General features: G+C 47.1%; 11 protein-coding genes across 11 annotated transcripts; 3 read left to right on the top strand and 8 right to left on the bottom strand.

Annotated features, from left to right (window-relative positions):
* The first annotated feature begins 731 nt into the window (after positions 1 to 731).
* E1B28_005541 (uncharacterized protein) lies at positions 732 to 2,673 on the top strand. Its single transcript, XM_043150106.1, has 3 exons — positions 732 to 1,234; positions 1,288 to 1,633; positions 1,686 to 2,673. Exons 1-3 carry the CDS (start codon positions 784 to 786, stop codon positions 2,101 to 2,103), a joined length of 1,215 nt encoding a protein of 404 aa, XP_043011191.1. The 5' UTR covers positions 732 to 783; the 3' UTR covers positions 2,104 to 2,673.
* A 104-nt stretch (positions 2,674 to 2,777) lies between these two features.
* E1B28_005540 (uncharacterized protein) lies at positions 2,778 to 3,974 on the bottom strand. Its single transcript, XM_043150105.1, has 4 exons — positions 3,654 to 3,974; positions 3,497 to 3,599; positions 3,316 to 3,438; positions 2,778 to 3,264 (listed from the first exon to the last, which is right to left on the bottom strand). The coding sequence occupies exons 1-4, from the start codon at positions 3,950 to 3,952 to the stop codon at positions 2,863 to 2,865; spliced, it is 927 nt and encodes a 308-aa protein (XP_043011190.1). The 5' UTR covers positions 3,953 to 3,974; the 3' UTR covers positions 2,778 to 2,862.
* Positions 3,975 to 4,053: 79 nt separating this feature from the next.
* On the top strand, positions 4,054 to 4,975 carry E1B28_005539 (uncharacterized protein). The gene is made up of 6 exons (XM_043150104.1): positions 4,054 to 4,147; positions 4,203 to 4,212; positions 4,278 to 4,433; positions 4,495 to 4,624; positions 4,679 to 4,765; positions 4,822 to 4,975. Exons 1-6 carry the CDS (start codon positions 4,145 to 4,147, stop codon positions 4,853 to 4,855), a joined length of 420 nt encoding a protein of 139 aa, XP_043011189.1. The 5' UTR covers positions 4,054 to 4,144; the 3' UTR covers positions 4,856 to 4,975.
* A 279-nt stretch (positions 4,976 to 5,254) lies between these two features.
* On the bottom strand, positions 5,255 to 5,826 carry E1B28_005538 (uncharacterized protein; the record flags this gene model as incomplete). The annotated part of the gene is made up of 4 exons (XM_043150103.1): positions 5,255 to 5,330; positions 5,389 to 5,520; positions 5,601 to 5,723; positions 5,786 to 5,826. The coding sequence occupies 4 exons, from the start codon at positions 5,824 to 5,826 to the stop codon at positions 5,255 to 5,257; spliced, it is 372 nt and encodes a 123-aa protein (XP_043011188.1).
* Positions 5,827 to 5,839: 13 nt separating this feature from the next.
* E1B28_005537 (uncharacterized protein) lies at positions 5,840 to 6,722 on the bottom strand (the record flags this gene model as incomplete). The annotated part of the gene is made up of 5 exons (XM_043150102.1): positions 5,840 to 5,867; positions 5,924 to 6,150; positions 6,213 to 6,353; positions 6,412 to 6,527; positions 6,593 to 6,722. The coding sequence occupies 5 exons, from the start codon at positions 6,720 to 6,722 to the stop codon at positions 5,840 to 5,842; spliced, it is 642 nt and encodes a 213-aa protein (XP_043011187.1).
* Positions 6,723 to 8,264: 1,542 nt separating this feature from the next.
* E1B28_005536 (uncharacterized protein) lies at positions 8,265 to 9,578 on the bottom strand (the record flags this gene model as incomplete). The annotated part of the gene is made up of 3 exons (XM_043150101.1): positions 8,265 to 8,676; positions 8,729 to 9,074; positions 9,128 to 9,578. The coding sequence occupies 3 exons, from the start codon at positions 9,576 to 9,578 to the stop codon at positions 8,265 to 8,267; spliced, it is 1,209 nt and encodes a 402-aa protein (XP_043011186.1).
* A 91-nt stretch (positions 9,579 to 9,669) lies between these two features.
* On the top strand, positions 9,670 to 11,628 carry E1B28_005535 (uncharacterized protein). The gene is made up of 7 exons (XM_043150100.1): positions 9,670 to 9,832; positions 9,891 to 10,108; positions 10,166 to 10,647; positions 10,770 to 10,835; positions 10,899 to 11,096; positions 11,159 to 11,209; positions 11,260 to 11,628. The coding sequence occupies exons 3-7, from the start codon at positions 10,361 to 10,363 to the stop codon at positions 11,492 to 11,494; spliced, it is 837 nt and encodes a 278-aa protein (XP_043011185.1). The 5' UTR covers positions 9,670 to 9,832; positions 9,891 to 10,108; positions 10,166 to 10,360; the 3' UTR covers positions 11,495 to 11,628.
* Positions 11,629 to 14,124: 2,496 nt separating this feature from the next.
* E1B28_005534 (uncharacterized protein) lies at positions 14,125 to 16,271 on the bottom strand (the record flags this gene model as incomplete). The annotated part of the gene is made up of 12 exons (XM_043150099.1): positions 14,125 to 14,200; positions 14,263 to 14,406; positions 14,473 to 14,595; positions 14,651 to 14,732; positions 14,788 to 14,810; positions 14,864 to 15,030; positions 15,090 to 15,224; positions 15,277 to 15,383; positions 15,439 to 15,587; positions 15,640 to 15,837; positions 15,892 to 16,021; positions 16,079 to 16,271. 12 exons carry the CDS (start codon positions 16,269 to 16,271, stop codon positions 14,125 to 14,127), a joined length of 1,527 nt encoding a protein of 508 aa, XP_043011184.1.
* Positions 16,272 to 16,984: 713 nt separating this feature from the next.
* E1B28_005533 (uncharacterized protein) lies at positions 16,985 to 19,161 on the bottom strand (the record flags this gene model as incomplete). Its single annotated transcript, XM_043150098.1, has 12 exons — positions 16,985 to 17,063; positions 17,129 to 17,272; positions 17,340 to 17,462; positions 17,516 to 17,597; positions 17,651 to 17,673; positions 17,724 to 17,890; positions 17,955 to 18,104; positions 18,160 to 18,275; positions 18,334 to 18,482; positions 18,537 to 18,728; positions 18,785 to 18,914; positions 18,975 to 19,161. The coding sequence occupies 12 exons, from the start codon at positions 19,159 to 19,161 to the stop codon at positions 16,985 to 16,987; spliced, it is 1,542 nt and encodes a 513-aa protein (XP_043011183.1).
* Positions 19,162 to 19,271: 110 nt separating this feature from the next.
* On the bottom strand, positions 19,272 to 19,779 carry E1B28_005532 (uncharacterized protein; the record flags this gene model as incomplete). Its single annotated transcript, XM_043150097.1, has 4 exons — positions 19,272 to 19,405; positions 19,463 to 19,540; positions 19,592 to 19,597; positions 19,764 to 19,779. 4 exons carry the CDS (start codon positions 19,777 to 19,779, stop codon positions 19,272 to 19,274), a joined length of 234 nt encoding a protein of 77 aa, XP_043011182.1.
* Positions 19,780 to 20,402: 623 nt separating this feature from the next.
* DHH1 (DExD/H-box ATP-dependent RNA helicase dhh1) lies at positions 20,403 to 21,989 on the bottom strand (the record flags this gene model as incomplete). Its single annotated transcript, XM_043150096.1, has 4 exons — positions 20,403 to 20,969; positions 21,020 to 21,148; positions 21,208 to 21,883; positions 21,955 to 21,989. 4 exons carry the CDS (start codon positions 21,987 to 21,989, stop codon positions 20,403 to 20,405), a joined length of 1,407 nt encoding a protein of 468 aa, XP_043011181.1.
* Between the last annotated feature and the right edge of the window lie 9 nt (positions 21,990 to 21,998).

Below are 21,998 nucleotides of genomic sequence, written 5' to 3'. Positions count from 1 at the left end.
ACTGCTTCCATAGAAGAGGGGCTCCGCTGGAAACTCACGATGTCCTCAACTCAGTCTCTCTCGATCTTGTTGAGGTTCCGTACAATATCTAATATATAGCTCACTATCTGAGGCACGCCAGCCGTCGTTTCTTATTGGTGATCTTGCAACGGGTTTCAAGTTAGCCTTACCTTCACCGATCTCGAAAATGACAGGAGATTTCGGAGAACTTTTTCGGGAACAGTCAGGGGAGGTCAGAGACCATCCCGAACCCATGCATTGGCCCTCATCATCTAGACCGAGTCCAGGTGGCAGTCGGGGTACGGAGATGTAGTGCGATTCAAGCCGCCCTTTGGAGTGATTACAGTGAGTGCATGCAAGCTAACGGGCCATTCTTCCTTCTGGATTCGCCAGAAACATGTCATGGGCGAAATATTTCCATCGAAGGATAGATCTAATGCAAAGCCTCCACGCCCCTGAACACCATTCCGATTTCAGTTGCATTATCTTCTTGTATTGTCTATTCTCCGTGGAATGTAAGGCCTGCAACATAGAATGAGTGAATTGTTGGTACACGAGAATCTGAGACACAGATGTGAGAAGAGGGACAGGTAAAGTGAGGTCAAGCAGGGAATTGAGAAGTGGTTGAGGATAAAGAGTAGGTTCAAGGTAGATTAGCGAGCTTTAGTACAGCTCTACCGGAACAACCGAAATATTTCCCAGTCCGTTGTCACATTTCTGTGACTGTTACTGAGGCGACCAAGGTTGATCAGCCTTGATCTCAGTCCTCTCTCAAATCCATCCATGGCATCCTACCTACACCCTTTTAACAATCTTGACGATTTCACCAATGGGGCCTTCCACAGCACAATAACAGCCTACTGCACTTTACATGAAATAGCCTGGAAAAATAAAGACCGTACCGCCCTTTTCGAGAATGTCGTTGGCTCCGAGTCTTACAAATCCCTCCAACTTATCGCACCATTAGTTGGCGGTAAACAAAAACGCCTGTTGGTCACTACTGAATATAAAACCGCTCTTTCCGATGCAAAACTTTGGTTTAACGGACAGGAGGTCCCCAGAACAACGTTTACTCAGGACGAGTCTCATTGGATGCCGGCGGTTCACGAAGACCCGCAAATGGATTCCGATGATAAAGGTGAAGACTTGCATATGGGTACTGATAAAGGTCCGGATTGGCCCACCTCATCCGAACCTCAGGGTGTCTTTATCGTCTGTGGGATCCCCGGCATCGGTAAGTTTTACTACGATGCTAAGAATAATGCTTACAATGACATTTATCTGCAGGGAAGAGTTGTTTTCTATATTACGTTCTCGTAGAACGTCTCCTCGCAAATCTTCCCACTTGTTTCCAGACTCATCCCAACGACTTTACCTATTGGTGTGACAAGGGCGTGTTTCAATGCACCATGGAGCGTGTGCGATTGGGTTTCGTCATCCCGAGTGATGTTTGGTTTCTTTTGGATTCAAACCAAGAGGTCAAAGCTCCCGATCCAGATATTCTGAATACGTATGCACGGGTTATACAAGCGGCTTCGCCACGGAAGGATCGTCTCGATTGGGCACGAAAGGAAAATCAACAGCCCTATACGTGGATCATGAAGCCCAGCCCGCTGCCAGAGCTGTTGATCATGTATGCTCCGTGTATCTTCTTTATTACTGTCATCTTCTCACATCTTGCATAGGAGGCATTTTTGGGCGCCTAAGCCCACAGTTGAGGAAGTGACGGAATTTGTGGCGAATTATGGTCCATCTGCTCGCAGCATCATTGGCTTTGCTCGTCAGCCCAACCGATACCGCGCAATACTGAAGGAGATCACTGCAGGAATGACTCTGGAAAAGCTCGAACAACTTTTAAAAAAGCTACATCGGTTGGACGCTGTTGACGAGGCCATTTCGCATCGGATCCTGGGCATATACCCAGGTGAAGAACGCATCGATAGAACACTTGGATTTCATACATCAGAAATCTACCGTCTCGTAAAAGAAGCTTTCGGACGAAGTTGGGATGCACAGCGCATGTTTGCAATGTTCAATTCTGTTGGCCAGACACGAGGAACTGCAGGACACCTTTTGGAGGACATAACTGGAAGGCGATGTTGATGACGGGGTCCGGAAGCCGCAGACGAATTTCCATTAACAAAACATCTTCATACGGTGGCGAAAAGTACCTCCTTCTCGGTTCCAATACAGGGATAATCGTCGACGCCGTCCGCAAAACATCCACTCCTCCTCAACCTCTCTCAGTCTGTCGGTATGGTTCTGGTGATGCCAACGTTTTGAGGGAGAAGTCAGGTCAATATTGACCATCTGTCACCAATCAAGCAACTTTCAACTCCTTTATCGTTCAACTCCACACGCAAATGTGTGTTTGCATTGCAGTTTACGGTTTCCAAGGATCACAGATTCAACAAGGAAGGATCACAGTTCTTACTGGGGCACTACAGCAGTTACAAGCTCCATTTTATCCTGTTTAGTACTGAGAATGTCAACCTTCCCGTACCCATTGGCTTCGATGAGGATTGGGCGTCAATGTGGTCGACAAGGCCATGGCAGTAGGATGAGCAATTCCTGATCATGTTGTCTCTATGTACCATTATGAATCTACCTTGCACTATCGCGTTTCTCTGCGTAGTCTCGCAACAGTTCATGACACCTGGCAGATTGGCTGAGGGAACCATTTACTCAGCTGGTGTTCACTCCTGCATGAAGATTCGCGCTTGTTTCTCATTGCTCGCAGTCGTTTGACCATGTGATGAGACTTGGGTTATTGTTATGGTTGAAGTTTAGCAGTGGGCGCCGTGAAGATGCAATTTGCAAGTGAGCCACGGTAGTACTAATAGATACTTTTAGTGTCAAGCATCAGTTATCGCATTTATCATTGCTATGTCTCTTCTCCTTTTCCTCTCTCTTGTCCAATCTCTTCAATAACACCCCCGTGCACACCTCTAATGCTCGCGCTTCCTCTGCCGTAGCATCGGCACATCCAGCCCACCTCACTTTACAATCTTCGTCCACCAAATACACATAACCAACGCGATCATTGTCGATTCCCATCGGTTCCCTCAGGTATTCAAGATTCTGTGAGGAAAGGAGATATAAAGGGTGTTGTTCAGTTGGTATGGAGGAGCGGAGAGACCGTCTGAGAAGGTGGACGAGGAACGACTTAAGTGCGTTGGATTGGGTATTTATTTGGATATGTTGGAAAAGAGGATGGTGAGAGAAACGTTCTATTGCGAGTTTGGTGAAAGAAGCGGAATGGAACTATTGCAAGAATTTTATCAAGAGAGGTCATCGTGGAGGGTCGAAACATACCTCAGATATCCGAGTGCTTAATAAAGAGAGTAATGTTATCCGGCCAAAACACATGGTCGTGGTATGTTTTTCAGAACCATCGGCGAGGCATTTCCCTGATATATCAGGTAGGTACAAGGCTCTCTATTAAGTTTTAACCAATCTGTGAGGTTCTTTTATTGCGTGGCTACAAAAAACTCACATCCTCGCGAATGAGCACTTTGGGGGCAATCCAAGTCTTTCCACCATGTTTTCTAGTCTTGTTTAGATCATGGAAATATCCTTTTGTAACAGCCTCCTTGACTCTAGGATCGAACGGTTAAAGGACTTCGACAAGTTCATTCCGAATTCCGACATACAGATGTTTTCTTTCTCTGGCAATGGTTTCATCATCAGAAAGACTTTGTTTGATCCTCTGTAGCCTCGATTGTCTCTCAGTCGAAGGCCGTTCCGTGACGCCTAGAGGACGACTAAGATAGGGAAGGCCCGAAATGTCAAGAGGAGGCAGAGAAGGGTCAGCAGGGACGGGGGAAGGTGGTGAATTACTTGAGGGTGACGGAGCGTGTTTCACCGTCGAGTACTGCAGCTTTCCTTTGGAGAATGTCGACCACACCGACCATGGCAGTCTTCTGTAGCACGACGACAGGAGTAAAAGCATTAGCTGGAAAATAACGTGACGGACGTGACGCGCGTATCACGTGTAGACTAACCATGACACAATAAATACGGTGCGCGTTGATTGGAACCGCGACAAATTCCTCTCTTGACCTCTTACCACCATCAACTCGCACACTCAACTCTAGTTGTGTACTATTCTTCCTCAACTTGTTCTGTATAATCTTGTATCATCATGGTGCGTTATTCCTCATCGAATCCCTCGCGATGTCTCATTTTCAAAAACTTCACAGAGCGGAAAGGGTAAGCTTCCTTGTCAGGCGTTTATGAACGACGACGCCCAGCTCATAGCACTTTCGATACAATAGGAAAATCTGGCAAATCTTCTGGTGGCAAAGCTGGCGGTGAAGCTGGCAAGAGTACATCGCGTTCGGCCAAGGCGGGTCTCCAGTTCCCTGTTGGTCGTGTGCACAGGTTGTTGAAAAAAGGAAACTATGCTCAACGTGTCGGTGCTGGTGCTCCTGGTCCGTTTTCTTCTCATGCTTGTATATCTCCCACAAATAACTGACTCTCCAACTGCGGTAGTTTATCTCGCGGCGGTGTTAGAGTACCTCGCCGCCGAAATTCTGGAGCTTGCTGGCAATGCTGCACGAGATAACAAGAAGCAACGTATTGTTCCTCGACATCTTCAGCTGGCGATCAGGAATGATGAGGAGTGAGTTTTGGTTTGCACCTCGGTAGCCGCCATCGGTCTGACTATCTTCTCTAGATTGAACAAACTCATGGGTGACGTTGTTATCTCACAAGGCGGTGTTGTGCCCCATATCGAGTCATCGCTACTGCCCTCCAAGTCTGGGTAAGTCAGACATGCTCTACAATGAATCATTACTCATCCAGATTTCGTGTCTACAGCAAGGGCAAGAAGGAGGGCGAAACAGAGGTGTAAACACCTCCCTCTGATGTATCAGGCGCTCATATTTATCATTTAATCACCATCTGGACCTGTAATGTATACACAGCGAATCCGCCGTGTGGTTTCGCATGGTGAACTATGAAACATCCTACATCCTGTTTCTGTTTCCGATTCCAAGGATCAAACACAGTTTAGCACCTCTTTCCAAGGTAGTCATTCCAACTTCTAGCAACGACCACCTTGGGTGATTCCGACTGCTATACTTACACCCCTAATTACCTATCTGCTTTCGATGAGACTAATCCTGAAGATAAAAATTGCCGAATGGGAGATCTCATGACGGGACTCGATTTTGAGTAACTCGCTGTGACCGTTGATACAGACAAAACCAACTTGAAGAACTGAAGAAAAACCGAAACCTTCCTTTTTGCACTACTCGATCTCTGCGATCAGTGCTCTAGCCTTTTCGGATCGAACACGGACTTCGAATTTGAATGGCGCAATAGCACTGTACAAAAGAAAGCCAACGTCAAATAACGAAATAATACCCAGGCTTGCACACAAACCTGCCAAATCCCTCCGTCACGATCAACTCCGGTACAAGGACATTGCCTCTCTCATCCTTTGGTGGGAGAATCTCCAAAGTTGCCAGCGCATGCCAAATGGCCAGCTCAGCGAAATGTCGACCAGGACATATTCTGCAGTGACATAAATGGGTCGATATGAGAAGGAAAAATCGGATTTTTTGGAGAACATTTAGCAGTTGGAATCTGCTCACCGTCGTCCGAAGCCCCAGAAAGCAGAAAATTGAGGCTCGGCCTTTCCTTCGGGCATGGGAAGATATCGGGAGGGATCATATTTCAGAGGATCGGAATAGACACGCTCATCTCTACTCATGCCTCTACAACGCAAGAAGATCCGACCTTCAGTCGGGCCCTAGAGCTACTCTCAGGTTGGACATACCTCAGGTTCGGAATCACAATGGTATTTTTAGGGATAAACATCCCCTTGAAAATGTCATCTTGCTGAGCCCGATGAGGAACGCCTGTGAAAGAAGTCAACAACTTTCGTCTTCCATAAAGCGCAAAAAGATCGATATACCCAAGGGAAGCGCGATATGCCACCTTGCGACAATTACTCGCCCTCATGAAACGCACGCACCGGAAGGTCTCGTGAAGGATACATTCCAGATACGGAAGCGATTTGCGGTCGCTCAGGTCTGGAAGACGGTCTTGGCCGACAACTGTAGCGATCTCTTCATACGCTCGTTGCTGAATGGTGGGGTTGAGAATCATGGCCAGCATGAACCCTGTCAGTGTGTTGTAAGACTATAGGTACGCAAAGCGGTTCAGTTCATTAAGGATATGCTGTTTCAAGACACAAGGCCTACCGTCTCTTGCCCAGCAGTGAATAAGGTGGCCGCGGCACCTTTGACCTCCTCGAGGCCGAGTACTTCTGGGCCAGTGATATCGACGTCGCGTAGCTCCTCCAGTTTATCCGAGACGAATGATCTTGTGACCGTCCTATCTTTCTAGAAGCGTCTTTGAGAAAATTTTCGAATCTAAGAGTTGAATTCGTTGACTATTTACCATCTCAACCTGAACACATTCGACAGGAATATCGTAGATCTTCCGAATAGTTTTGTACCACGACCGCGCCTTTTTGGCGTAGTATGTACCTGGAAACCAAGAGGGGAAGTAACGCACTAGTTGTAGAGGATCATCGATCAGTTCTTACACCCTGAATCACGGAGAGAAATGCTAAACGTACGCCAGGGAAAGAGGTCAACTGGAGTGTTCCCTATAGGTCCGGAGTTGGAAGCAGCGTCTACGAAACTGTTTGCAAGTTGCATGAATGCGTCGTCGTCGGATTTCACTTGATGTCCGTACACAACTCGCATAATGTTGGACACAGTGGGTCTAAGTAACAGTTTCAGGAGATCAGTCAGTCTAACAAAATGATTCAGTCGGTTCCACAGATACTCGCCGATGTACGTATTTCAGAAGGTCGCCCTGTCCCTAACCTTCGCACTTCCAATAGTCTGCAGCTGGGAAAAGTCAAGCAGGAGTGTAGAGGTGATGATCTCCCCAGGACCTTCCAGTCTCGTTTAGCATGAGAACTTCAAGAGGATCCGATGGTACGTGTATCAGTGATTCGGGAGGTGTTAATAAGATGTGGTAATGGTCAAAACTTGACTTCACATCGTTATGTAATGGGCGAGTTTCGCACTACGCTGACTCTTCCCACGGTGATCGTACTATTTCAACCTTGACAGTCCGCAAATACCGACAACCCAATTCAAGATTCGACGGAAGACCGTCCGAGTCACAGGCATAGTCCTTTTTCGCCATTCAGAATATTGACGCCGTGGTCTAACAGTGATCCATCGGAAACAAGGCCTTTAAATTGGTCAAGTAACCTAGAACGTTTACGCTCAAATGGAGTTGGAGAATAGTTGAAGCTTTGAAGAACTCGCAGGGATGTGGCTCGACGGAAATTCGATTGAGTGCTGTTGTTTTGAAACCGTGGATTCGCTATTGACCAGAGACCTCTGCATGAGTTTCACTACTAGGGTTTTTCAGCAACTTTTCTTGCAGCTTTAAAAAAAAACACTCCCCTCTCCCGGCGGTCTATACTAATAAGGCGTTTCGGCATACCTTTTACCCTTCACCTCGCTCCACCGTCGAACAGCGATGGCAACGACAAAGTACACGAGCGGAGAGGTGACCGGTGATCAATCACAATTCTGGGCCTCTCCTCAGGCACTTGCGGCTCTGGTCAAGAATCCGGACAAAGTCACAAAGAAGGAAGTCGACTGACGTAGCGCCCTTCAAACGAACGCAGTGAACGTTGTCATAATAAATAAATGATTCGCTCAGCCAATCTGCCAGGTGTCATGAACTGTTGCGAGACTACGCAGAGAAACGCGATAGTGCAAGGTAGATTCATAATGGTACATAGAGACAACATGATCAGGAATTGCTCATCCTACTGCCATGGCCTTGTCGACCACATTGACGCCCAATCCTCATCGAAGCCAATGGGTACGGGAAGGTTGACATTCTCAGTACTAAACAGGATAAAATGGAGCTTGTAACTGCTGTAGTGCCCCAGTAAGAACTGTGATCCTTCCTTGTTGAATCTGTGATCCTTGGAAACCGTAAACTGCAATGCAAACACACATTTGCGTGTGGAGTTGAACGATAAAGGAGTTGAAAGTTGCTTGATTGGTGACAGATGGTCAATATTGACCTGACTTCTCCCTCAAAACGTTGGCATCACCAGAACCATACCGACAGACTGAGAGAGGTTGAGGAGGAGTGGATGTTTTGCGGACGGCGTCGACGATCCCTGTATTGGAACCGAGAAGGAGGTACTTTTCGCCACCGTATGAAGATGTTTTGTTAATGGAAATTCTTCTGCGGCTTCCGGACCCCGTCATTCACCTTCCAGTTACGTCCTCCAAAAGGTGTCCTGCAGTTCCTCGTGTCTGGCCAACAGAATTGAACATTGCAAACATGCGCTGTGCATCCCAACTTCGTCCGAAAGCTTCTTTTACGAGACGGTAGATTTCTGATGTATGGAATCCAAGGGTTCTATCGATGCGTTCTTCACCTGGGTATATGCCCAGGATCCGATGCGAAATGGCCTCGTCAACAGCGTCCAACCGATGTAGGCTTTTTGAAAGTTGTTCGAGCTTTTCCAGAGTCATTCCTGCAGTGATCTCCTTCAGTATTGCGCGGTATCGGTTGGGCTGACGAGCAAAGCCAATGATGATGCGAGCAGATGGACCATAATTCGCCACAAATTCCGTCACTTCCTCAACTGTGGGCTTAGGCGCCCAAAAATGCCTCCTATGCAAGATGTGAGAAGATGACAGTAATAAAGAAGATACACGGAGCATACATGATCAACAACTCTGGCAGCGGGCTGGGCTTCATGATCCACGTATAGGGCTGTTGATTTTCCTTTCGTGCCCAATCGAGACGATCCTTCCGTGGCGAAGCCGCTTGTATAACCCGTGCATACGTATTCAGAATGCCTGCACGGGGAGCTTTGACCTTCTGGTTTGAATCCACAAGAAACCAAACATCGCTCGGGATGACGAAACCCAATCGCACACGCTCCATGGTGCATTGAAACACGCCCTTGTCACACCAATAGGTAAAGTCGTTGGGATGAGTCTGGAAACAAGTGGGAAGATTTGCGAGCAGACGTTCTACGAGAACGTAATATAGAAAACAACTCTTCCCTGCAGACAAATGTCATTGTAAGCATTATTCTTAGCATCGTAGTAAAACTTACCGATGCCGGGGATCCCACAGACGATAAAGACACCCTGAGGTTCGGATGAGGTGGGCCAATCCGGACCTTTATCAGTACCCATATGCAAGTCTTCACCTTTATCATCGGAATCCATTTTCGGGTCTTCGTGAACCGCCGGCATCCAATAAGACTCGTCCTGAGTAAACGTTGTTCTGGGGACCTCCTGTCCGTTAAACCAAAGATTTGCATCGGAAAGAGCGGTTTTATATTCAGTAGTGACCAACAGGCGTCTTTGTTTACCGCCAACTAATGGTACGATAAGTTTGAGGGATTTGTAAGACTCGGAGCCAACGACATTCTCGAAAAGGGCGGTACGGTCTTTATTTTTCCAGGCTATTTCATGTAAAGTGCAGTAGTCTGGGTCTTCGTTGTGGAAGCTCTCCTTGGCGAAATCGTCGAGGTACTTAAAAGGGTGTAGGTAGGATGCCATGGGATGGTTGTAAGAGAGCTGGGATCAAGGCTGATCGCCTCAATAACACAGTCACAGAAATGTGACAACGGACCGGGAAATATTTCGTTTGTTCCGGTAAAGCTGGTACATACCACCACCATTCTAAATCTCCCTAATCTACCTTCAACCTACTTTTCATTCTCAACCACTTCTTAATTCCCTGCATGACCTCACTTTACCAGTTTCTCTCTTCTCACACTCGTCACATCGTCACATCTGCGTCTCAGATTCTCGTATGCCAACAATTCACTCTCATTCTATATCGCAGGCCTTACATTCCACGGAGAATAGACAATACAAGAAGATAATGCAACTGAAATCGGAATGGTGTTCAGGGGCCTGGACGCTTTGCAATAGATCCAAAATCTTTCGCCCATGGCATGTCTCTGGCGAATCCAGAAGGAAGAATGGCCCGTTAGCTTGCATGCACTCAGGCAGTCGAGGAATACAATCGATATCGTAATGTGGCTCCGTTTCTCAACGCGTTACCGGCCCCCACGAGTGCGACGGTAGGATCTTCGGTTCTGGTTTTTATCACACACCCTAATCACACTGGTGCACCATAGGATCGTCAAGCAGAACACGGCGACTGCCTCTAGTCGTCTCGTAAATGTGAAATACAAAGATATAGCATTCAGAACCAGTTCTGCCAGTCAGTCCTGTTCCGCATTGAAAAACATCTCGTACTGCTTACCATTTATTCATTTCAGACGTGAGGGCTGACCTCTGTCTTCACGACCCGGGATCGCGACCTTAATGAGATGTTATTCACTGCCTATTTAGTTTTGCGATTGAGGACATCCATCAATTGTGGCAGCTGCGGAGGGCCAATGCATGGACGAATCTGTACATTGGCGCCTATGATCATTGTTCTCTATGCTTTGCCCGCCCCAAGATTTAAGGCTCCGCCTTCGACCTTCGACATCCTTACTTTACCATTCCCCTTACCGCTTTCTTCGACCATGGAATCCTCGTACGCTCACTTACTGAACCACCCTTGTATTCGCGACGCCCCGAACTACGACAACGACATTTCGGAAATCTCTAGGTGAGTCGCGTCTGTCTTATTTCGTCGCGTGGCGCGAAACTTGCTTCCGCGGAATCAACTATTCCTTGTGTTCTGAATGACTTTATTTTTACTGACCTCATCTTCGTCTCTTTCTTTTTTAGGGCTCGTCTACGGTTTCGCGAGGAGGTGGAGCTCAAGTTTCGTGAAATACGCAACGAAGCGAACGGGTACCTTTCTTCCCCGTCTCCCTGTCTCATTAAAATTGACATCCGGTCTACCTTCATTGATAGGACCTATGAGGAACTTGCACAACCGAATTTCGGGCTCGACAAGAATCTCAACGTAGCCGGCTGCAGTGCAGAAGAACAGCAGAGCTTTTGCGACGACTCTACCTTTAGTCCAATGGAAGGCGCACAAGGTGGCGTCTATGGGTTTGTCAATGCGAGTTCCAATACGTGGGCCGGCGGAAACAAGCAAAATGAATTTGGGTATGTTCTCAGCCTCGAATGATCTCGATGCCACGACTCACCGGTTGCCGTCGGTCGTCTAGGTCGGTATTATACAACAAGGACCCCTTTACTGAAAAACCAGTACACGCCGTGTATGTTGTGCTGTTTTCGATTTTCGTAGTCATATACTCATTCATGGCAGTGCTCCTCCTCAGGAAGATAGGACCACCGCTCAACAACCAACTGCGACGACATCATTGTTGCACGAACAGGTTGCACTTTTGAGAACAGTTCACGAGGCTAGATTCATGCCGGAGAAGATTACCGATGATGTGCTTGCTCAGCTAGCTCCTTTCATTCCTCTGCTGATGGAGGAGGCGAAGAGGAACTCACTTAGCCTTGCTCCCTATCTGACTCAGTGGTCCACCTCTTACTGAGGTGCTCACAGACTCGTTCTCGTCCTTCTTTTCGAGATATGACTACGATATATCATATCCATGAGTTTATTTATAATGTATTTGTATTTCTAGTTTCGAGATACCCACTGCTGTAGTTTCTTCATCGGGTTGCAACCATCTACTTATAACAATATCACTTTTGGTGACCTCAAAAGGAACTGCTTACCACGAGTGGCCAAATTGTTACCGAAAAGGACTAGGCCATGGAGACAACATGTGGCATGTAGTAAGTACTTCTATGGCTCCTTCAAGTCGTAGGAGAAAATCGCAGCAGACCGCTGCCAGCTGCCAAAGAACATTCGAGTCGGCTCCTATGAGCCAATGGGAGATTTCAGGAGGGGGGCATATGCCCTAGGCGCCCTGATCCGGGATGTAGACGGAAATGGGTAAAAATATGGCCGACTGACCGATCCTGATGTAGATAGAAAGCACCAAAATGGACCGCACACTCCGATATAGTGATGTAGATGGGTCGTCGGTAGCTATGTCTGATCTGCTTGACAACCGGAAGCCGGGGACACCGGACATGGGTAGACCAGAATAGTACATTTGATGCCTGCTTACATTGTCCTATCAAAAATGTAGACAGAAATGGGCGAAAAAACAGCTACCCGATCCCGATGTAGACAGAAACCACCTCAAAACAGCTGGAGGTATGTACATAGACAGAAATGAGGGCCGCCGGATCGGACCTATAACCGTATATTCGGAAATTATTATTAGGAAATTAAATCCTTCATTGGACTCCTGTAGGGCTGGGTATTGAACTAATCTTCGCTCGTAATGTAATGTATCGAACTTTGGGGTCCCTCGTATTGATTGTTTTGAACGTTTTAAACGAGTTTTAAACATATAAGCGCCCGTCATAAGTGGTAAAGTATTTTGGGGTTCAGTGCGACAATTAGCTCTAGAACGATGTATTTATTAAACTCTGCCCTTTAATTCTCCTCTCTCCATTTTCTGGCTCCATTGTCTGACCAACATGACTTGCATGAGGGCAGTACTGGTGCAGTACTGGTGCCATGCCTTCGGTAACGATTTGATAATTTCCAATCAACATACTTGAGAAGTGAGCAGCTTTCCGCTGGTGCAAAGAATTATATCTGACAACGAGCCCAGCGTTGAGAGGTCAGACGTTAAATCAACCTTGTGAGGATCCGGGCAGTTGAACAAGGCTTCCGCGTTGCTGGGAATAGGATTCAAGAGGTCGGATAGTATGGGAATGGGAAGCGGGCTGTACGTGACAGAGAAATATCATTGGCTTGTCCCTGATTAATTACCTAATCATGACGTAGTTCAAAACGGTTCAATACCGGAAATTTTTGGCCAAGTTGGTATTGAACGTTTTAAACATGGTATGTATTCGTATGTATCAAACCAATCAATACGAAACCCAGCACTAGACTCCTGAGATTTCCGCCTCGTGCCGAACGTTTCCAAATCCGTCAAAAACAAACGTCGACAACCCACTTCGACCAGACGAAGAACGAATCCAGTACCACACCTGACCTCGAACCGCTCGGTGCAAGAATGGATGATCAAATCATTTTTCGCCAAACATCCACACCAGCCGTCTTGTGTTGTGGTCGAACGGTGATCTCAGCGGAAACGAGGTTCTGAGCAAGTATCTCAGAAGGTTTCCACAGGCGTTTACGCTCGAAATTGTGGACATTCCGCAAATTGCCACCGGTACAACGTTGGAGAATAGCCATTTATTGAAAAGCAAGGACGTGAAAGCTTCAAGTTGGCTCGACGGGGTTCTAATTCCGAGTCGGCTGCTGCTGTTGTGGAACTATGGGGGCATTTGGGTCGATATGGATTCGTTGTTGACCAGAGACCTCGAACCATTACTGGAACACGAGTTTGTGACTCAATGGGATTGCTATAGTATGTTCACTTCTACTAAGAGACTTTCCTTTTTCCTCACCTGGGTCTTGCAGACAAAAAATACTCCCCTTTAAACGGTGCCCTCATGCGTTTTCGTCGACACTCGGCATACCTTTGCGAAGCGTTCCATATCATGCACACCGACTCACCTCCACGCCCAGGCTCAACCGACTGGTTCCATTTTATACCTCAAGTTGTATCGTAGACTCGTCGCCACAGCTATACCGCCCTTCAAACTCCTTCCATTGTACTTTCCCACAGATTAGATACTCGACTTCCGGACCCTTTCATAGCGGACGACGTGAAAGAGAAATGGATTTCTGGGTTGGGGATGCAGGAAGGCGGCCCCGGGCCCTTGGATGTAGTTTTGGGAAAGATATTTGGTGTACATCTGCATAGTCAGTGGCAGAAGGAATTTCCGAAGGATGATGGTGGGTTGGACAGACTATTGTTGAAGAAGTATAAGAGGAAGGTGAGGGCCCGAGGACAGGGTGACGATGCAACGGCACGTAAGCACATAGCCTATTTATCTGTTCGTAACTTACAGGGTGGAGTATAATAAATACAGCTACATCTCAGTCATCAAAATAACCGTTCTCGTAAATACTATGGCTCTCAAGTAGGGAAGTAGCCGGTAGAGATTCAAGGACAAGAAGACATCATTTCATAGCATAGGAAGGTTCCAGTCGAAGATCTGAAAAGGTGGCTTAGTCCATTCTGCACTAATCAATCGTTTCTATCAACGCTCTGCTCTTCTCGGACCGAGCACGGACTTCGAATTTGAACGGCTCAATCCCACTATTAAGGAGAACTCAACGTCAAAAGGGGCCCGAGTGAATAGAATAGATATCTCGACGAACCTGGCGAATCCCTCCGTGATAACCAACTCCGGCACAACAACCTTACCTTTCTCATCCGTTGGCGGGAGGATCTCCAAAGTTGCTAGTACGCACGCCATCGCATGCCAAATGGCCGTCTCAGCAAAGTGTCGACCGGGACATATTCTGCGGAACAGTAAATCTATTGAGAAGGAAGGATTGAGAATCGGCAATAATGTTGGTTCAACTTACCGTCTTCCGAAACCCCACATCGCAGGATATGGAGGCTCGGCCTTTCCTTCAGGTGCGGGAAGATACCGCGAAGGATCAAACTTGAGAGGATCGGAATAGACACGCTCATCTCGACTCATACCCCTTCGAAAGAAGAAAATTTGTCAGTCAGCCGACGCAATGCTTACCTTGGGCATACCTGAGATTCGGAATTACAATGGTGCCCTTTGGTATAAACATCCCGTTAAAAAAGTCGTCTTCCTGAGCGCGATGAGGCACTCCTATGGGAAAGGTTAAAAAGCTATGTCCTCCTGTAGATATCGGGGGCTGGTGTACCTAAGGGAAAGACGACATGCCATCTTGCAACCAATCCATTGAGCCAAGTTACTGTCCACGTCGGGAGTAGACGCACCGGAAATTCTCTTGAAGAATGCATTCCAGATACGGAAGAGATTTACGATCGCTCAAGTCGGGTAAACGATCTTGGCCAACCACGGTAATAATCTCTTCGTATGCTCGTTGTTGAATTTTGGGATCGAGAACCATTGCGAGAACGAACGCTGTCAAAGCATCGTAGGTCTAAAGGCGCGCCAGATGGTTCAATTAATGATGTCCTGTTTGAAAGGTCCGAGACCGACCGTTGACTGCCCAGCAGAGAATAGCGTGGCTCCAGCACCTTTAATATCCTCGAGACTGAATGCTTCCGGGTCATCATTTTGGTCTAGCTCCTCCAGTTTATCTGAGATAAACGATCGTGTAACTGTCTTATCTTTCTAGAGGAAGCTATAAGAAACTCAGATCTAAAACTGACTTCATTTGCCTTACCATAACAAGTTCGATAGGAATATCGTACATCATCCGAATGGTGCTGTAGCATGACCGTGCCAATGTGGCGTAGTAGGTACCTGGAAACCAAGAGGGAAAGTGACGCACTTCATTCTGGAGGATTAGTCCTTGCACCCTGAATCAAAGAGATAAATAACGCACGCCAGGGGAAGAGGTCAACTGGGGTGTTTCCGATAGGTCCCGAGTTAGAAATAGCATACGTGAAAACTTGTCCTAAATGCATGAACACGTCGTCATCGGATTTCACTTGATGTCCATATGTAACTCGCATTATGTTGGATATAGTGAGTCTAACAAGTGAGAGGCTCAGTTAGGCCTGCGAACTGTACAATAGAAGCTCACCGATGCACATATTTTAGAAGGTCGCCCTGTCCCTGTCCAGATACAAGGATATTTTTGACCAGCAATCGTGCTTCTTCGGCAAGCATAGAATCGAAGGCGAGGGCTTCCTTTTTCCCAAAAAACCTCTGCAGCGTCTTTCTATGCTTGAGAAATTGCTTTCCGTGTGGTAAAAAGGTTAAAGAAGATGTCCGTCCCATTCTATTTGACCATCATGGTCAGATGTTACTCGATGCCAAATTAACATATACTCACAATTCCCATATTACCAACCGAGGTCTACAGCTGTAATTGGCTCCCTTGTCCTCCAAAAGTGCTTGTGCGGCCTTGACACTATCGAGGACGACCATCTTTCGGCCAGGGGCTTCCAAATACATCACGTCTCCTGCAATCCACAAAGTCAGTGAGCTCCCTACCAATGACTTATGTATTATGCACGAACCGTAAGTCTTTGCCCATTCATGGAATTCCTCTGCTTGTTTCCCTCGAGGTATGATACGCAAATGCCCAATAAAAGGGTCTGCAGGTGGCCCAGGTGGAAGGAGTTTCCTGATCGCCCGACGTTGAAACCACCACTTGATCAAAACACCCAAGATCCCTGTAACGAGCAAAACCACCAAACTGTGTTTATCCATTGGGTGTCGGGAATTAAGATGCAGTTCAGGTACTCCCCAACCAAAATCCCAACCGATACAATTTCGGTTTGAAAGCGCGTCTCGATTCCGGGCAGAAACTCCCACTGTTCTAATCCCATTATGGTATCGGAACGGTGAGGAAGGCCACCTAACCTTCGTGCAACAGGATGCAGGTAGTCAGGTGTATGTAGTCTGGGAAAATTCAAACAGAAGAGTAGAGCTGCAAACGAGTTCGGTCTCACGATCATCTGTCAGTGTATCAGAAATAGACGAGTGGGTTGAGGGGTGCCGCATATTTGTAATTGTCAAAGCGATCGCCATCCCAGGTTGCTCATGTGAAACAATGACTTGAATGAGTTTGGACGTCGATGAAGAGTGGCATGCGGAAGTCAACACAAAGCAAACACAAAGCGACTTCGGCGGCGGTGCTTTGCCCGATTTTCCCACGCTCACTATTTTCCGATGCGAGGTGTCCGGACCGACCATGACCTTCTCCCATATGTTGAGGCGCTTAGACAAGATTTGGACTTCTATAGGGTTTGATACGGTGGAACATCGGCAGTCGCGACGATGCAAAAAGAGAAATAAGATGGAGTTCAATTGAGGCCCAGCCGCCCACTGGGGAAGACATGATCGTGTCCACTATAGATTCTGGTGCGAAGGTAGTTGACAAGGAAATGAGAGACAAAGTCGAATCAAAGGGGCTTTTCGCTTTACTTCTCAATCTCTGCGATTAGAGCTCTAGCCTTCTCAGATCGAGCACGGACTTCAAATTCGAACGGTGCAACTGCACTATACAAGGAAATGTAGGTCAAATCACAGATATGACATGATAGTAATAATGATTCTAGGCATACCTGCCAAATCCTTCCACAATGTTTACCTCTGGTATGACAACATTACCCTTCGCATCCTTTGGCGGAAGGATCTCCAAAGTCGCCAGAAGACACGCCACCACATGCCAAATGGCGAGGTCAGCAAAATGCCGCCCGGGACATATTCTGCGGGTGGTAGATAGATGTGCTGTCTCATGAGAAGGATATCGGAAATATTATCAGTCTGACTCACCGCCGTCCGAAGCCAAAAGCAGCAGAAAAACAAGGCTCAGCCTTTCCTTCAGGTGCGGGAAGATACCGTGATGGATCGAACTTCAGTGGGTCGGAATATACACGCTCATCTCTACTCATGGCCCTAGAAGAAAAAAATCCGTCAGTCAGCCAGCGCAACGCTCACATTGGACATACCGGTGATTCGGAATCACCACGGTATTGTTAGGGATAAACATCCCATTAAAAATGTCGTCCTCCTGAGCACGATGGGGCACACCTATGAGAAGTCAACAGCCCTGGTCTCCCTGAGAGTAGGAAAGATCAATGTACCCAAGGGAAGGACGACATGCCACCTTGCAACCAATTTAGAACCCACTAATCAACAATATTGGAGGAGACTCACCGGTGGTTCTCGTGCAGAATACATTCCAAGTACGGAAGAGATTCGCGGTCACTCAGGTCGGGAAGACGATCTTGGCCAACCACAGCAATAATCTCTTCATATGCTCGCTGCTGGATTTCGGGGTTGAGCACCATTGCCAGTATGAACCCCGTAAGAGTATCATAGGACTAAAGGCACAGCCGTCAGCCAGCGATACGCCGATACCCGTCGTTCTAAAAACAAGGAACCAACCGTCTCTTTACCCGCAGCGAATATCGTGGCTCCGGCACTTTTAATGTCCTCGAGGCTGACTGCATCGTCATTTTGTTGATCATTAACGTGGTCGGCTAGCTCCTCCAGCTTCTCTGAGACGAACGAGCTGGTGATCATCCTGTTTTCTTTCTAGAGGTAAGAATGTTGATGAGAAAACACTTCGATCCAAGGTGATTGCTATTACCATCTCAGCCTCAACGACTTCGACGGAGATATCATACATCTTCCGAGTGACTTTGTACCAGGACCGAGCCATAGTAGCGTAGTGAGTACCTGGGAACCACGAGGGAAAGTGTCGCACTGAATTTTTTTTAGGGTATTGCATCTTGAAAGAGATTTTAAAAAAAAATCAACGTACACCATGGGAGAAGGTCAACTGTAGTATTCCCTATAGGTCCAGAGTTTGATGCAGCCTGTGCGAAAACTTCTGCGAGCTGCATGAACAGGTCGTCATCGGACTTCACTTGATGTCCACACGCAACTCGTATAATGTTGGAAACAGTGAGTCTGAACAATTGCACACTCAGCGAGTCCGCCAAGATATCGGTTGACAGGGCTCACCGATGTACATATTTTAGAAGGTCGCCCTTTCCTGCTTCAAGGAGACTTTTGACGAGAATTCGCGCTTCTTCGGCTAGAATATCATTGAACGCGAGGCTTTCCTTCTTCCCAAAAAACGTCTGTAGCATCTTTCTATGCTTAAGAAACTGCTTTCCATGTGGTAAAAGTGTCAATGAGGATGTCCATCCCATTCTACAGGATCCTGAAAATGAATCCATAATCAACCCCAACCGATATGACGTACTCACAATTCCCATACCACGAACCACGGCCTGCAACTGTAATTGGATCCTTTGTCATCCAACAGCGCTCGCGCAGATTCGACACTGTTCAGCACGACCATTTTTCGGCCAGGAACTTCCAAGAACATGACATCTCCTGCAATCCATAGAATCAGCAAATGGCCGTAACCAGTTCAGTATATCAATGTGCACCAACCATAGATTTTCGCCCATTCATGAAATGCTTCTGCTTGCTTCTGTTGAGGTATAATACGCAGATGCCCAATTAACGGATCCGCCGGTGGTCCAGGTGGAAGATGCTTTCTCGCTCGACGTCGAAACCATACCAAGAAAGCCACGATTCCTGCAATGAGAGTTACAATCGTCAACTTACGATTGTCCATTCGTGAGCGTTGAGAATGAGATCCTGGATGGTTCGAACTGGTTCAACGCAACAGGGCCGTGCGATATTCGGTCGGATGGATGGTTTCGACCTCTGGATAAAGAGATCTATTCACAACTCTGCTGACCCTATAGGCTGGAGAGAAACCCATCTAATCTCCATGCAGTCAACTCCAACGATCCGTTGATCATAAGGGTTGATGCAGATGACCATGACCTTAGCTTCACGGCTGTCATGCGATACACCTAAATCGATAGACATAAATCCAATGGGAGCTGGAATGCAGCACGAGAAACCCATACATCTAACCTTTTGAACTGCCAGTTGCAGATCAGAACCTTGAAAGCCAGTCGTAAAACCGAGCACTCGGTTCATTATACCTAGGAAAGCTTCAGTCAGTCGAGAGAAAAACGAGAAACAGAGAGGTTCACCTTTCCCTACGTATCACCCGACTAGCCCCAATGAGATCACGATCCGAGTCTCTGACAAGATTAATAGGAATGTAACTTGGAGAATAGAAGCTGTGCATGGTGGATGACCATATGTAATGGTCAAAGCTAAAACTTACTTGTAGACGAAACCCGAATCGTGACTCACACTAACAACAACCGAATGGCATTCTGTTTTACCCGTCTACCCAAAAACGCATATTATACGCCAAGGAAAGTGACGACTACTAACGGGTCGGGACAAGAAATTACAGCCGGTGACGAGCAAGAGCAAACAGCTAGCCAACGTCATACGGAAGGGGATGAACGGGAGGGGACAGACACGGGATCAAGGTCAAAAAGGGTAAAGGTTGGAGGGGGGTAAGTATCAAGGACGTACGGTGGAAGGTGTAAGATATAGAATATCTTAGGAGTATGTAAAAGGGTGGTAGGACGGCGATTGAGTAAGGCTTCGATAGTATGGTATCAGATTTGGAAGGAGAAACGCTAGGGCGTACATGAGAAGGAGAGATCAAAGAATGGCTTCGAGTAGTTAAGAACAGTGGGGAAACTCGAGGAAATTGGAACGATAACTCGTAGGCGAGGATATAGATACACGTTTCAGACAGAGTGAAGGAGAGATTGTTTAACTGAGAAGAGAGATGGCGAGGGGGGAAGGACTCAACGGAGAGCCAGGACGAATGCACCAGGCAATGAGGATGTCGAATGGAAACAATGGTGGTATTAAACTTCGCATTTAGAATTCAAAGCTCTCCGTTTCAATTGTCGCTTCCCCGACATTTGGGATGAGTGTTCATCGTGCCGCCGCCGGAACACCACGGTAAGCACCACCTTGAGGTTGAATCCCATTACTCTGGTATACAACCTGATCCTGTTGGCGAACCCTCTGCTGTTGTTGAACCTGCTGTTGAACCTGTCTCTCCTCTTCTGTCGCGCTAGGTGCAACGTACAATCCCTTATCAATGATCTGGGGAATAGGCTGAATCTCTGTTCCCAACTCCTGTTCAATCCTATACAGGTTGAACCTGTCCTCGTATGTCACAAGGTTGATTGCCAAACCTAAGTGACCAAATCTTCCACTTCGTCCTATCCTGTGTAAATAAGTCTCGGAATTCTTTGGGAAGTCAAAGTTGATGACAACGTTGACGGCTTGGATATCGATACCACGCGTGAGGAGGTCTGAACAGACGAGGTTTCGGCAGACGCCGTTGCGGAAGTCGTGGAAGACGCGATTTCGGTGAGACTGAAGCATTTTGGCGTGCGAGTAGAAACAAGAGTAGCCGAGGTCGGTGATTTTCTTCGCGAGAAGTTCAACCCGGTTGGTAGAGTTGCAAAATATGATGGATTGATTGATTTGGAGCTGCAATCAAAGGTAAGTGGTAAGAGTAGAGTAAGTGGCAAATAACATACCTTCGAGAAAAGGGTATTTAAACAGTGAACCTTCTGTCTCTCTTCGACATAGGCATAGTATTGCGTGACACCACGTAAAGTAAGTTCTTCCATCAAGTTAATCTCGTATGGTTGCCTCATGTTTTTATCCTAAGCGAAGACATTCAGCTGCCGTAACGAGAGTCAACGAAGCCAAAAGTGTAGCGCACCTTAAAATCCTTGACAATCATTGGGAAAGTAGCACTAAAAAGCATCACCTGCCGCTGTGCAGGTAGATAGGCTAATAGCTGCTCCATAACCGGCGCAAACTCGGGCGACAACAGTTTGTCGGCTTCGTCCATCACGAAAACAGGGCACTCGCTGAGGTCTGCAACATTCTTCCCAGCAAGATCCAAAATTCTTCCTGGTGTTCCTACAAGGACATGCACCGTCTCGCTCAGCCGCATGATATCGTCCTTCAAGGTCGTTCCACCGGTCGTAACCATGACCTGCACCCTCATATGTTTCCCTAGTATCTTGCATACCTGTGATGTTTGTAGTGCCAGTTCTCGTGTAGGCACGAGAAGTAAGACTTGAATCTTGTTCAAAGTGGGGTCGACTCGTTGAAGAGATGGTATAACGAATGCTGCAGTTTTACCCGTACCGTTCTTAGCACGGGCGAGGATATCTCGTTTGCTGAGGGCCATAGGAATAGCTTCCTCTTGAATTGGGGAAGGCTTTTCGAATCCGGCTTCAAAAATGCCCATGAGTAGTTCGCGGCGGAGATTCATGTCTTCAAATTCGGTGCCCTTTGTCGCCGTTACATCTTCGGTTTGTGGGCGCAGATCTTTTGGTGGTGGGCGAAGTCCAATCTTCCATGAATTGTCGTGATTGTTTGGAGCTGGTCTGAAGTCATAACGAAAGTTCGTGTGATTAGAAAAAAAAAGAAAACAGGAAGTATCGCGTGGATGACTCACGATGTTGCTGTCGAGGAGGTTGCTGCTTGCGACATTTTCAACGT

Source organism: Marasmius oreades, chromosome 3 (assembly GCF_018924745.1).
Source record: "Marasmius oreades isolate 03SP1 chromosome 3, whole genome shotgun sequence".
Classification (NCBI taxonomy): Eukaryota; Fungi; Basidiomycota; class Agaricomycetes; order Agaricales; family Marasmiaceae; genus Marasmius; species Marasmius oreades.
Note: the sequence above shows the minus strand (reverse complement) of the source record. Positions and strands in the feature narration are given on the sequence as shown.

Excerpts from the sequence above, each read along its gene's own strand:
- E1B28_005541 (XM_043150106.1), top strand. The coding sequence starts at position 784 with ATGGCATCCTACCTACACCCTTTTAACAATCTTGACGATTTCACCAAT. Across the intron at positions 1,235-1,287 it reads CTGTGGGATCCCCGGCATCG|GGAAGAGTTGTTTTCTATAT; the intron begins GTAAGTTTTACT and ends ATTTATCTGCAG. Across the intron at positions 1,634-1,685 it reads CTGCCAGAGCTGTTGATCAT|GAGGCATTTTTGGGCGCCTA; the intron begins GTATGCTCCGTG and ends CATCTTGCATAG.
- E1B28_005540 (XM_043150105.1), bottom strand. The coding sequence starts at position 3,952 with ATGCTTTTACTCCTGTCGTCGTGCTACAGAAGACTGCCATGGTCGGTG. Across the intron at positions 3,439-3,496 it reads AAGTGCTCATTCGCGAGGAT|AGAGCCTTGTACCTACCTGA; the intron begins GTGAGTTTTTTG and ends AAAACTTAATAG. Across the intron at positions 3,265-3,315 it reads TAAGCACTCGGATATCTGAG|TTCCATTCCGCTTCTTTCAC; the intron begins GTATGTTTCGAC and ends TTCTTGCAATAG.
- E1B28_005539 (XM_043150104.1), top strand. Across the intron at positions 4,625-4,678 it reads GCGATCAGGAATGATGAGGA|ATTGAACAAACTCATGGGTG; the intron begins GTGAGTTTTGGT and ends TATCTTCTCTAG. Across the intron at positions 4,766-4,821 it reads CTACTGCCCTCCAAGTCTGG|CAAGGGCAAGAAGGAGGGCG; the intron begins GTAAGTCAGACA and ends TCGTGTCTACAG.
- E1B28_005535 (XM_043150100.1), top strand. The coding sequence starts at position 10,361 with ATGTTATTCACTGCCTATTTAGTTTTGCGATTGAGGACATCCATCAAT. Across the intron at positions 10,836-10,898 it reads ATACGCAACGAAGCGAACGG|GACCTATGAGGAACTTGCAC; the intron begins GTACCTTTCTTC and ends CTTCATTGATAG. Across the intron at positions 11,210-11,259 it reads GAAAAACCAGTACACGCCGT|TGCTCCTCCTCAGGAAGATA; the intron begins GTATGTTGTGCT and ends CATTCATGGCAG.